We start from the raw sequence: 14,900 nt of genomic DNA, 5'->3' as shown, positions 1-14,900 counted from the left end.
TCACAGAAAGTCAAAATTATGAGATATTTCATAATCATGAGATAAAAAGTAAAAAATTATGACAATTAATTAGTCATAATTAAGATATAAAAAAGTTTAAATTATGAGATAAAAAGTCATAATTATGACAAAGTTGATATTATGAGATAAGTTATAATTATGAGATAAAAAGTCAAAATGATGACAAACGTAGTCATAATTATAAAATGTTGAAATTATGAGGTATATAATCACAAAAAGTCGAAATTATGAGATATTTCATAATCATGAGATAAAAGTTGAAATTCTGATATACTTATAGTCATAATTATGATATAAAAAGTTACAGATGAGATGCAGCAGAAATACTGTAAGATGTTTCCTCTCCTTTCACTGAAATGAGTGTGATGTTCAGTGGAGTAAGTGCTGTTGTTCCCGTCATTATTCCAGTGGACGCGCCAGCGCAGTATCAGCGTCTCTCTGTCCTGAAGAGCAGATAAACACAAAGAGAGAGCAGAATTACCTCTGACAAACATCCAGAGACGATGAACTCATCTGTACTAAACAATCCCTGCGGTGCTTAACCAGCGTCTCAGAGGAGCATCTCATCACTGCATTGTACAAAAAAGTGACTTTTCTTTGAATTTTGGGGTGAAATATGAAATGCTCTGTGAGATTTATCCTCTTACTGTCATGTCATTCTCGTCTGAGGAAGATGATGTCCAGGTTTGTCTCCCAGTTTGACTTGTTTTGTAAAAACAAAGAGACGTTTCTCATATGTGCAGCAAGACTTCGTGAATCAGACTTTGTTCTGTTTGATTGGTTTCCTGAGGCACTTAAAGGGATAGTTCACCCAAAAATGAAAATTAGCCCATGAATTACTCACCCCCGAGGCATCCTAGGTGTATATGACTTTCTTCTTTCAGACGAATCCAGTCGGAGTTATATTAAAAACTGTCTTTGATCTTTCAAGCTGTTTAATGCCACTCAGCGTGTGTTGCAGTGCATCAGTCCAAAAGAAGTTAAATAAAGTGCATCCATCCATAATAAAAAGTGTCTCACACGGCTCCGGGGGGTGAACAAAGGCCTCCTGTAGCGAATCGATGCGTTTTTGTAAGAAAAATATCCATATTCAAAACGTTGTATACGGAAGCAGTTCCGGGCGGATGACGTATGAGGTCGGCGTTGCGAAAAAACGTTTCTACATTTAAAAACATTTCAGAAAAGTGATTTCATAAATATGTTCTTAGAATATATTTGTGTTAGCTGGGGTTTAGGAAGTGTGTGACACCTTGTATCTGCTCAAACTGCTTCAGAAGAAGCCAACTCACATGATGACGACTGTGAATGAACGAGGTCAGCCAGATCTTTTCTGTTCTTTGGTCACAAAACCCTCAACACTGCAAAGAATGATGTTCTTCCTTAGTATTTCTGTCTTGTTTTATAATATAAATATCTAAACATTCTTGAATCAAGATGCATTTACTGGACAAGTAAATGACTTAAGATATTAAGTCTTGTTTAAAAAAAAAAAAAGTATCACAATTTTGTTAGTTTTTGCTTAAAAAAAGCAAAAATATCTCCCAATGGGGTAAGAAAAATAATCTTAATTCAAAGGCTAAACAAGATAATTTTTCTTGCCCCATTGGGAGATATTTTTGCTCGTTTTAAGCAAAAACTAACAAAATTTCGATCTTTTTTTTTTCAGAATTTTTTTTTTATATTTTAAGCTACTTTACTTGCAAAATAAATGCATCTTTATTCTTGAACTTTTAGATATTTATACTAGAAAACAAGACAAAAATACTAATTAAGAAAATAAAAAAAATTCACACAAAATGACCAAATCATCTTAATACCACCCAAAACGTCATATTTACTCACTCTCATGTCATTACAAACCTGTGCGAGTTTTCGAAACACAGAGACGTTCAGCAAAATGTTCACGCTGCTCTTTTACACATAATGAAAGTGAAGGAGGAGGTGGACGCCGTCAAACTCCTAAAAGGACACCAGCAAATGACATTATATACACAAACATGACATTCTATATGATTAATATGTAATATTTGGATCAAGCAGAGCTTTGTTTCTGATAAAACACACAGTAAAATATAAGCACCCCTGTAAGTTCATCTTGAGGTCTTCAGATGATCACATGACTAATCCTGACGCTTTTGTATAGTGAGCATTTGCAATAATCATCCAGCGAGGAGAATCTGACACCGTAACAAAAGACCCTCAGATAAACCCGACGCTTCAGAAACGCTCGCTCTTTGTGCTGAAGTTCCTGTCAATCTCTTATATAATAGAGGATTGCAGCACACAACAACAAGCGCAGTTTGAAGAAAGTTCATCTTCTGTTCAAGTTCATCATTAAAGAGGTGTTCATCACAGAAGCGTCACACAGTGGATCAGTGTTTGTTCAGTGAATATAAACAGCTGTTAAACATCGCTGTGATCCGTCTGCATGCCTCTGGGACCCTGATTAGAGGAACTAACCCACCCCAGAGACACGCTGACATGTTATCAAGAGATGAACGCGTGCCTTTAATAACAGAAGGACAAATAATAGGGTCTAAAACGAAATGTTAGGCTGAAAAAAAATTATTCATTGAATTTGCTACATTTTTTTAAGGTCAATTGTTGCAATCAATTTATTTTAGCTACATTTAAATGTTACATTTACTTTTTTTTTTAATGTAGCTAAAATAAATTGTTTGCAACCACGTACCTTTAAAAAATGCTATTTTGTGTAAGCAACATAAAATAATAAAAAAATGAATAAAATAAAATTGTAATGTACATAAAAATAGGGTCTAAAACTATGGTGATGCATTGCTGCCACACACATATTTTTTTCCCCACTCAATTATGTCGTAATAACGAGATATGTCGTTTTGATGACATCTTTTCTCGTTAAAACGACATCTTTTCTCGTAATAACGAGATGTTTTCTCGTAATAACGAGATGTTTTCTCGTAAAAACGACATAACATCTCGTTATTACGACATAATTGAGTGGAAAAAAAATATGTGTGTGGCAGCAATGCGTCACCGTATAAAACAACAAAATTAAATAGCATAAAAAATAATAAAAATGAATTAAATAAAATAGTAACAAAAATGTACATATAAACACAATAGGATCTAAAAAAAAAAATAACATTAAATAAATACATTTAAAAAATAATTAAAAGGTCTAAAACAATACAAAATAAGAAATAAAACAAACAAATAAATAAATAGGCCTACCGCCTAAAATAACTAAATATATGAAACAAATGTCTAAAATAAATAAATAAATACATACTGGCTCACACCAGCATTTCAATATAGCGTGTGTCTGTGGACATTTTAAAAACATCATTCTGCTGAAAAATCCCACACTGCACTGCTTTCCAAAAAGACACTGATCTTGCTGGGAATTTCAAATGTTTGTTGAATTCCAGCTGTTGCTTGTTTTTGGGAAGTTTCTGCCTTTAGTCTCCTCTTCAGCCAGTGAAATTCATGTTCAGTCAGATTTAAATCTGGAGATTGATTTGGGCAATCTAAGACTTTCCATTTCTTTGCCCTGATAAACTCCTCGACTGAACTGGCAGGGTGTTTTGGGTCATTGTCCTGATGCAATGTGAAACGCTTTCTGATGAGTCTGGTGGCATTTTCTTGAATATTGGTAGCCAAGATGGTTTTCTGCTGCTGCCATCATACATTAAATCATCATTAAAACTGAGAGAGCCTGTTCCAGAGACAGCCATGCACGCCCATGCTCCATGCTTTACAGACGAGGCTGTATGCTTGGGATCATCTGCAGTTCCCTTTTTCTCCACACTTTTGCTTTCCCATCACTTAGATAAAGGTTAATCTTTGTCTCATCTGTCCATAAAACACTGTGCCAAAACTCTACTGGCTCACCTTTGTGCTTTTTTTTTTGCAAGCTCTAATCTTGCCTTTCTATTTGTTGCTAGTCAGAGGTTTGCATCTTGCTGTAGCCTCTGTAACTCTGTGTAAAGTCTCCTGCAGACAGTAGATCGTCAGAGCATCACCCCAGCTTTCTGGAGCTTGTTGGTGATTTTACAGACACATATTTTAGGGTTCATTTTCACAGCTTTTGCCTGTCATCAGCTGCTGTTGTTTTTCTCAGCTCTAATTGACCTCCCTTTTTTCTTTTAGCATCCAAATTGCTTTCTGGTGGCATTTTCTTGAATATTGGTAGCCAAGATGGTTTTCTGCTGCTGCCATCATACATTAAATCATCATTAAAACTGAGAGAGCCTGTTCCAGAGACAGCCATGCACGCCCATGCTCCATGCTTTACAGACGAGGCTGTATGCTTGGGATCATCTGCAGTTCTCTTTTTCTCCACACTTTTGCTTTCCCATCACTTAGATAAAGGTTAATCTTTGTCTCATCTGTCCATAAAACACTGTGCCAAAACTCTACTGGCTCACCTTTGTGCTTTTTTTTTTGCAAGCTCTAATCTTGCCTTTCTATTTGTTGCTAGTCAGAGGTTTGCATCTTGCTGTAGCCTCTGTAACTCTGTGTAAAGTCTCCTGCAGACAGTAGATCGTCAGAGCATCACCCCAGCTTTCTGGAGCTTGTTGGTGATTTTACAGACACATATTTTAGGGTTCATTTTCACAGCTTTTGCCTGTCATCAGCTGCTGTTGTTTTTCTCAGCTCTAATTGACCTCCCTTTTTTCTTTTAGCATCCAAATTGCTTGCTTTTCTCTCAAGAGTCAGCTCCCTCGTCTTCATGGTTTGTGTGTGTCGTCATCGAATGCAAGACTCAGAATGCAGAAGCAATGGATATAACTGATACCACACATTCCCTGCTTTTAATATCTGAAGAATTAATGCAACAGGACACAGCTGAGCACTAACTGATTAGGTTACGAAAACGTTACTCCTGAACGTCCAGTTTTGTAACTGTTTTTAAAATGTTTTTTCTTGGTTAAGGAACATTTCATTGTATCATTTTGAAACATTATGGAAACGTTACTTTTGAGCGTTCTCTGAACATTCCGAAACAAGTGTAACATTTAAAAAAACGCTAGATGAACGTCTGACTGAAACGTTTCAGAAATAAAATGTTCAGTGAACGATGTATAAATACTGTCTTATTAAAGACCAGATAACTCTGAATGAATGTTATTTGTCAGAATGCTCTGAGAACATTCCCTGTTCGCTGGATATCTGTTCTGTCCGAACGAATCTTTAAAGTGATTCACTGATTCTCTGATCACACATCAAAACATTCCATTTGATATTTTTGCAAATATTATACGAACGTTATTTTTCTCAAGCGTAGTAATATTTAAAAACATCAGGTGAACGTCCAAATAAAACATTTAAAAAAACGCTAGATGAACGTCTGACTGAAACGTTTCAGAAATAAAATGTTCCATGAGCAATGTATAAATAGCATTGTATAAACGAACATTACTGGTTCATTAAAGTTTGTTACTGTTACTGTCCAAATGAATCATTCGAGTGATTCGCTGATTCCATCAAACGTCAGCGGGAACATGAGTTTGCTCTGGCTGTGTGAATGACTGAGGGTCACCTGAGGGTCGTGAAGCTCCGCCCACCTCACCTGGAAAACACCTGGACACTGAGACGCACCAGATTAAGACAATCATGGTTTATTATGAGCCTATGCATCATTTACACACAGACAAAGCATCTGCAGTGCAGAAAAAACCTGCTGGAGTCATTGATATGATGTGATTCAATATGAGGATATATGAACATTCAGATTAGAGCTTCAAGAAATGCGGGAACAAACTGTTCATCTGTTTTTTTCCCCATTATCCATCTGGATACGGATGAAGTTCACGTTTTGGCGGAGCTCCGTGACCTTCATCGGTCCGGATCCTGATCCGTCAGCTCGATCATGGTTAATAATGAGAAGGTCTGAGCCGCTGATTAATGAACGTCACAAAGCAGCGCTGTGAGTTCACTGCAGATCCTGGGATGAACGTCTCTGAAACGGTTAAAAGCATTATTACAAAAACAACAACAGCAGTTCAACCCTCAAAATAACTAGTTCAACTATTTTTTTAAATAATTTAACAGTTCTCTGATGTTGGTTAATGATCACATTAATTTTTAAAATAATATTTACATTTTTTTTTTTTTAATTAATAGCAAATGTTTATTTTTTTTACTTATTTTATAAAAATTTTTTAATTAATATTTACATTTTTAGCAAGTGCTTGTTTTGTTTTTATTTATTTTAATTTTACATTTTAAATTAATATTTACGTTTTTAGCAAGTTTTTTTTCATTATATTAATTTGTACATTTTTTTATTTAATTACTATTTACATTTTTAGCAAGTGTTTTATTTAGTTTTTAATTATTTTAATTGTTAAATTTTTTTAAATTTAATTAACATTTACATTTTTTGGCAAGTGTTTTATTTTTTTATTTAGTGTAATTTAAAATATTTTATTTGATTGATTATTAGCTTGGGAGTCCCTGGTGTGTTCAGTACACTCTTAAAAATAAAGGTGCTTTTTGTCTAAATGGTTCCATAAAGAACCTTTAACATCTGAAGAACCTTTCTGTTTCACAAAAGCTTCACAAAAAGAAGGTTCTTCAGATTATAAAATAGTGGTTCTTTAAAGAACCTTTGACTTAATGGTTCTTTGTGGAACCAAAAATGGTTCTTCTATGGCATCGCTGTGAAGGACCTTTATTTTTAAGAGTGTAGATGTATCAGGTACAGATTAAATGTAGTTGATTCAGTTCAGTTGAAAACTAAAGACGGTGATATAATCTGTCAGCAAGATAAACGCGCTGCTGATTCCAAGAAGAAATAAACACAAACACCTGCGTCTAAGGACTTTTCTGGAAGTTTCAAACCCCTGCTTGTGATGATGATGATGATGATGATGAAGGCCGGCTCACCTGGATCAGGTTTCCAGCGGTCACCAGAGCTGATCCCGGTCTGAGGAGATCTGTGCCGCGCGTAACATAGGAAATGAAAGCAAGAAACGGCATTAGTTTAGTGTTTCATGCAGAAAAGTAAGATATAGGGGTTTTGAGGTTGATATGGTTTATTTTGAATCGATGAAGACCACCACAACGCCGGCCAATCAGGAGAGCCTGCGGATATTTAGGATCAATAATTAGGCTCCAGACAGGTTTGGCGAAGCCGTTTAAATAATTGATGGAAGTTGAACGAGCTCGAGTCGTACAGTCGTCATAACCAGCAGCAGAAGGACATTTGCATTGGGTTTCTATTAAAAGCTTCTAATTAAAGCGCTGGTGATGTTCAAGGGTGTTGCGGTGACACACTAGTCATTAATGGGGCTAAAAGCTTCATCTGCTGGTAACAAATGATCCCAGAGACAGATGGATGACCTTCAACAGCAGAGAGCCGCACAGAAAAACCGTCTTAAGATCATTACGCCATCTTTAACTCACCTTCATGTCGTCCCAAAACCTGTATGAGTTTCATTCTTCTGTTGAAAACAAAACACCATATTCTGAAGAATGCTGGGTGTAGCAAACAGGTGACGGTACCCATTGACTTCCATTGTATTACTATCAGCGACTATTTAGTTACCATCATTCTTCAGAATATCTTCTTTTGTCTTCAGGAGAAAAAAAAGAAACTCATTCAGGTTTGGTGATGATGATCATTTTCATTTTTTTCATTCGAACACATTTCATAAGCATTCTTATCTTTTTGTTGCACATAACAACATTTGATGTGCTTTCTGTATTTTTCTGTAATCACTATTTATATGCAAGTTGCAGTAATAATTTCTGCAAAAAAATTTACAAATTTTTGTCTTGTTTTCCAGAACAAATATATAAACGTTCTTAAATCAAGATACATTAATACACCAGATATTAAGTCTTGTTTTCTATATCAAGATTAAATACGTTTTTGCTTAAATTCCTTGACCCCTTTTCCAGTCTATACTCCAGTCATCTCTCTCTCTTTCTCTCTGTCTGTTCCATTAGTCTGACTGAGAGCCATGACTGAATGCTTTCTGACAGCCATAGCTGATAAATAAAGCAATTGACAGTCTGAATGCTTCCCTCTATAGAGACTCAACACACACACACACACACACACACACACACACACACACACACATACACACACACACACACACAGACAGAGCGCAAGATAAATCATTGCTTTATCCTCATAACACATTCAAGTCTGTTTTGACCTGGAAGAGATGCATAAAAATGTCTTTTTGTAAGTTTTTAGTAAGGGAACGGAATGTAGCAAACGCTTTAAGAGTCTCAAAATACACATCATTTATTTTTTTCAGATTTTTTCCAATCATTTTTTAAGAGATATTAACCATTTAAAATGTTCGGGTCATTTTGACCTGGGTATGTATGGAGCACCATTAGTGTCAAAAATACTTTCTGTTAAATGATCTATGAAGTTATATTAGTGTCAAAATTTTTTTAAAAATATATTTCAGATTTTCCCCATATCTGAATTTTGTTGATGAACATGAATATGCTCATGAAACATTAATCACACATCACTTTTTCATCTGAAAGTGAAAGTTTATGCAAGTGAAATGAATTTATTTTGACTGAAAACTTTTCAGAGTAATATTTAAGTTGTTTTGATGTTGTTTTGTTGGAAATAAATATGTAGGTTTCATACATTTGGACTGATTTTGAGCAGTTCAGAGGAATTTAATTTCCATTCATTCCAATGGGGTTAATACTGATTCTCAGATTATATGTTTATATAAATTTCATACTAAATTTCATATATATATATATATATATATTGCATCACAGTTTTTTTGTGTGGTTCGTGTAAAATTTGAAATGTCAAATAATTTATAAAAAGGTGTGAATGCTGTAATAACATGGTAGCATTCAAAACTTTTTTTCACATTCACTCATTTGAGTTTGAGTTGATGTCGAATGCATTATGAGGGCTAAACCCGTCAGAACGAGGCGTGATGATGGAGAAAATCATTAGCAGGTTAAGTGCTGATGTGTTTTTGGAGATGACCTGCCAATGGAGGACATTCGAGCCGCGCTTTCATTTGCAGAGAATGTCAGAGACTAAATGTCAGAGAATAGGTCAGACGGCACTCAGGGGCCCGAACACATCCAAACAGATCCGTTACCATTCATTTCACACAGCTAAAGTATTACGGGTGGAACGATTAGAGGCGATCAGAGTTTAATCAGCTTCCTCATTAACGGACAGACATTAAACTCGGCGGTAATGACGCTGACCAGCAAACGAGCGCTGAAGCAGTTCACTTGATAATCAATTCATATCAGCATTATTTGCTTGATTAATTGAATAAAAAGATTTTATTTCCAGCATTTTAGTGAAAAGCAAATTATTCCTCATGTTGAGAATTGATAACCAAATGTAAAAACAGTGTTATTTGAGTATCACTGATTATTGTTCCATTATATATTTTTAATTAGATTTTATTTTTATATTTTCTAACTGATTTTAGCTAAAGTTTTTTTGTAAAGTAATTTATTAATTTTTTATTCATTTTAATTAGTTTATGTTATTGTTATAAACTAATATTATTGAGTTATTTTAGTACTTCAACTTAAACTAAATGAAAATGAGAAATGAAATAGCTGAAATAAAATAAATTTAGTTTTTTAATACATTTAATTTGATTTCAATTAATGTTTATTTTATTTCAAATAACAAAAATATTTTTATTTTATTTTATTCTAGTTTAGTTTAGTTTTAGCTAACTATAATAACCTTGAGTAAAAATGATTTCAAATACAAACGTTTAAATAAAGGAGCTCAGACCAAACTAATCAATCACACATACAAACTATTTTCACTACATTTTCATTGACAAGTAGTTGCAGTTACTTTAGAACTATCATTCATATATTATAGTTATAATAATGAATTTAATATATTTTATAATAATGAATTTAAAAATATATTTCAGATTTTCCCCATATCTGAATTTTGTTGATGAACATGAATATGCTCATGAAACATTAATCACACATCACTTTTTCATCTGAAAGTGAAAGTTTATGCAAGTGAAATGAATTTATTTTGACTGAAAACTTTTCAGAGTAATATTTAAGTTGTTTTGATGTTGTTTTGTTGGAAATAAATATGTAGGTTTCATACATTTGGACTGATTTTGAGCAGTTCAGAGGAATTTAATTTCCATTCATTCCAATGGAGTTAATACTGATTCTCAGATTATATGTTTATATAAATTTCATACTAAATTTCATATATATATATATATATATATTGCATCACAGTTTTTTTGTGTGGTTCGTGTAAAATTTGAAATGTCAAATAATTTATAAAAAGGTGTGAATGCTGTAATAACATGGTAGCATTCAAAACTTTTTTTCACATTCACTCATTTGAGTTTGAGTTGATGTCGAATGCATTATGAGGGCTAAACCCGTCAGAACGAGGCGTGATGATGGAGAAAATCATTAGCAGGTTAAGTGCTGATGTGTTTTTGGAGATGACCTGCCAATGGAGGACATTCGAGCCGCGCTTTCATTTGCAGAGAATGTCAGAGACTAAATGTCAGAGAATAGGTCAGACGGCACTCAGGGGCCCGAACACAGCCAAACAGATCCGTTACCATTCATTTCACACAGCTAAAGTATTACGGGTGGAACGATTAGAGGCGATCAGAGTTTAATCAGCTTCCTCATTAACGGACAGACATTAAACTCGGCGGTAATGACGCTGACCAGCAAACGAGCGCTGAAGCAGTTCACTTGATAATCAATTCATATCAGCATTATTTGCTTGATTAATTGAATAAAAAGATTTTATTTCCAGCATTTTAGTGAAAAGCAAATTATTCCTCATGTTGAGAATTGATAACCAAATGTAAAAACAGTGTTATTTGAGTATCACTGATTATTGTTCCATTATATATTTTTAATTAGATTTTATTTTTATATTTTCTAACTGATTTTAGCTAAAGTTTTTTTGTAAAGTAATTTATTCATTTTTTTATTAATTTTAATTAGTTTATGTTATTGTTATAAACTAATATTATTGAGTTATTTTAGTACTTCAACTTAAACTAAATGAAAATGAGAAATGAAATAGCTGAAATAAAATAAATTTAGTTTTTTAATACATTTAATTTGATTTCAATTAATGTTTATTTTATTTCAAATAACAAAAATATTTTTATTTTATTTTATTCTAGTTTAGTTTAGTTTTAGCTAACTATAATAACCTTGAGTAAAAATGATTTCAAATACAAACGTTTAAATAAAGGAGCTCAGACCAAACTAATCAATCACACATACAAACTATTTTCACTACATTTTCATTGACAAGTAGTTGCAGTTACTTTAGAACTATCATTCATATATTATAGTTATAATAATGAATTTAATATATTTTATAATAATGAATTTAAAAAGCATTTAAAATCGCTGTGTAGTACAATTTTCACTCATAAATTACAAAGAAATGAGAAGTAATACATTAAATTAAATGAGAAACTTTGAAGCAGAAAGACTCAAATAGTATCTTCTCGTAAAATGCACTCCAATAATCTTCAAAATCATTTTGTACAGTTCAGTCTGGATTTCATACGCAGTTCATGTTGTTCTCGTGATCTCGCTGTAATGTGAGGATTCATTCATGCTGGATTATAGGACTCGGAGTTTGTAGAATATCTCTGTCCGGTGTGTTTTTAGTACCGTCTACGCAGGACGGAGCCGCTCTGGTGGTTCCTGCCACTTGTCCCGGGAAACACGAGCACTTGACGGTCTGCGAACGCTCCTCGATCTTGTTCTTATTGCAGCATCGGTGTAACGCCACCACCTCACACGTTCCCGTCCGCACGTCACGCACCACTGCAACACAACACAACCTTCATCACTTTCACTGAAAACAACAAAAACAAAATAAACCTTTTAAATTTTATTTCAGCTAACATTTCTCATTTTCACTTAGTGTAACTTGATTTACTAAAACAACTAAAAGTGGAATAAAATTCATGCAAATTTTAGAAATTATTATCAGAAATATATATTTTTTAAATCTATTTGAAAATTTTTAAAAACTAATAAAAATGACAAAAAACCCATATACAACAAAATTGCTAACACTTTAGCTAAAATTTAAATTGAAAAAGAAAATATGAAATTTAAACTAATTCAAAATATGAATAAATATGATAATAGTACCACAATGAAACTAAAATAATGCTGGACCACAATCATCATAATAGACATAAAAAAAAAAGTAAATTAATTTTTTTAAACAAAAAAAAAATTTAAAAACAGAAAAGAAAGAAAGAAAGAAAGAAAAAGAAAAAGACAAACAATAAAATAAAATAAAATGAAATAAAATACATTTAGTAAAAGCCACATAATGTCAATGAAACTAAAATAGCACTGGACCACAATCATCATCATAGACATTAAAAAAAAAAAATTTAAACAATGCAAAGTAAAAAAACATTACAAAGAAACAAACAAGTACATAAAATAATAATAATAATAATAAAAATAAACTGAATAAAAACCACATAATGTCAATGATACTAAAATCCCAGACCATTGGGACAAGACCACGGGAACCAGATGAGTCCTCTGCACAATCTGACTTTGCTGCAGCCTAGAATTTAACTGCTGGTCTCGCCTGGCCAGAGGAGAACAGCACACTATCTTGACACACTATTTCCCTTTTTTTAATACTGTAAAGCTGCTTTGACACAATCTGCATTGTAAAAAAGCGCTATATAAATAACGGTGACTTGACTTGACTTGACTAAAATAACATTGGACCACAATCATCATCATAGACATAAAAAAAAGTACATTAATTTTTTTAATAAATAAATATTTAGAAAATAAATAAAATAAAAAATAATAAAATAAAATAAAATAAACTGAATAATAACCTCATAATGTCAATGATACTAAAATAGCACTGGATCATCATCATCATCATCATAATGATTGATTAGTGGACACAGTGAGTGACGAGCTCAGCTAAACTCCATAAACTCTAAACACTTAACTCTTCAGTACTAAAGCTGTATTCATGAAGCCAGCGCTGTGAGCGACTGAAGGAGCGCAGGAGGAGGCGCCGCTGAGTCTCGCTCGCTGTCCTTCTAGCCGCTCAATTATTCACACGCTGCGGCACTCTGCACTTTTAACTGCTGCTGACATTTCTATGAGACGCCTGTGTGTGAGTGTGTGTGTGTGTGTGTGTGTGAGTGTGTGTGTGCAGTAAACAGCTAATTAAGAGTTTGCATAGCGGACTCAGAGCGGACGAGCTTTTCTAATTAAACTGCATCTGCATGAGTTGTACTAGCGAGATCTGCTGGGATCGGTGGCGATCGAACAGGAAACAGGAAGTGCACTGCTGTGATTTCCTCTGCTGAACTATGTTTCTAAGCGTCTCTGCTCTGATCACGTAATCAGACGGATGGCGACAAACCAAACCTGTAAATTAAATTAAGATGCATTGACTTGAGAAGCAAAATGACTGAAGATATAAAAGTTTTCTAAAAAACAAATGTCTGCCAATGGGGTCAAAAATACTTCATTCAAAGGGAAAACAAGATTATTTTTCTGACCTCAATGGCAGATATTTGTTCTTGTTTTACATATAATTTTGATACGTTTTTCAGAATATCTTCAGTCATTTTGCTTCTCCAGTAAATGCAACTTGATTTAATAACGTTTAGATGTTTGTGCTGGAAAACAAAACAGAAATACTGAGGAAGAACATCAGTTCTGCAGTGAAATGAAGTCTATGGGTCGACAATCACATGAGACATTATTGAATATCATGTGCGTGAATGTTATCATTAACTAAAACATTTTTGTTCATTGAAATAAAATTAAAATATAAATACTAGTTAAAAAACTTTCAAAAAATCGTAAAAGTAATTTTACTAAATTAAAACTAAAATAAAATTAAAAAATTATACAAATAATACATTTAAATCAAATAAAAACTTTTATATACATTTTATAAATAATTAATTAGAAAATATGCATAAAAATTAAATAATAAATCTAACAACAGTACAAGAACATCAGTTCTGCAGTGAAATGAAGTCTATGGGTCGACAATCACATGAGACATTATTGAATATCATGTGCGTGAATGTTATCATTAACTAAAACATTTTTGTTCATTGAAATAAAGTTAAAATATAAATACTAGTTAAAAAACTTTCAAAAAATCGTAAAAGTAATTTTACTAAATTAAAACTAAAATAAAATGAAAAAAATTATACAAATAATACATTTAAATCAAATAAAAACTTTTATATACATTTTATAAATAATTAATTAGAAAATATGCATAAAAATTAAATAATAAATCTAACAACAGTACAATAGTACTGCCGCGTATGATTCAGGTTTGAGACCCACCCTGATATTCCCTGGATTGTGCTGGAGATCCCAGGAGGAGAGCCAGGAGGAGGACCTGAGTGAGAACTTTCTGAAGATCCCTCATGCTCATCCTGCACACAAACACACACACATCAGACACAGAGAACGTCTTCACTGTGGCACCCATCCGCTTCCAATGGATTCATTCAAAGTGAACTTAGTTTGCAGGGAAAATCCCAGGTTTTCTCATTAGACTCATGCAGAAACACATTCGCTCCAGAGCTGAGCCTCGTTAGGCGTCATGTAAACGATCTCACTCACACTGATGGTAATTACTGGCAGCTGGGCGTATCGCTTACACATGGGTTATGAACTGATATTTGCTTTCTATATTCCATTACGGAGGTGCTGGAGATCTGACCGTTTGTTTTCCGATCGGTATTAGAATTGTGGTTGAGTAATGAGTTTTAGATCATCTGAGACTGACACACACACACACACACACACTCAGAAACACACACACACACACACACACACACACACACACACACACACACACACACGCACGCACA

General features: G+C 33.5%; 1 protein-coding gene across 1 annotated transcript; it reads right to left on the bottom strand.

The window, feature by feature from the left end:
• Positions 1 to 11,605: 11,605 nt before the first annotated feature.
• Positions 11,606 to 14,551, bottom strand: tafa2 (TAFA chemokine like family member 2). The gene is made up of 2 exons (XM_016512066.1): positions 14,368 to 14,551; positions 11,606 to 11,826 (listed from the first exon to the last, which is right to left on the bottom strand). The coding sequence occupies exons 1-2, from the start codon at positions 14,513 to 14,515 to the stop codon at positions 11,606 to 11,608; spliced, it is 369 nt and encodes a 122-aa protein (XP_016367552.1). The 5' UTR covers positions 14,516 to 14,551.
• Positions 14,552 to 14,900: the final 349 nt, after the last annotated feature.

This window comes from Sinocyclocheilus rhinocerous, unplaced genomic scaffold, assembly GCF_001515625.1.
Source record: "Sinocyclocheilus rhinocerous isolate Xijiao unplaced genomic scaffold, SAMN03320098_v1.1 scaffold475, whole genome shotgun sequence".
NCBI classification, from domain to species: Eukaryota; Metazoa; Chordata; class Actinopteri; order Cypriniformes; family Cyprinidae; genus Sinocyclocheilus; species Sinocyclocheilus rhinocerous.
The sequence above is the reverse complement of the archived record's forward strand: the minus strand, read 5'-3'. Positions and strand labels throughout refer to the sequence as shown.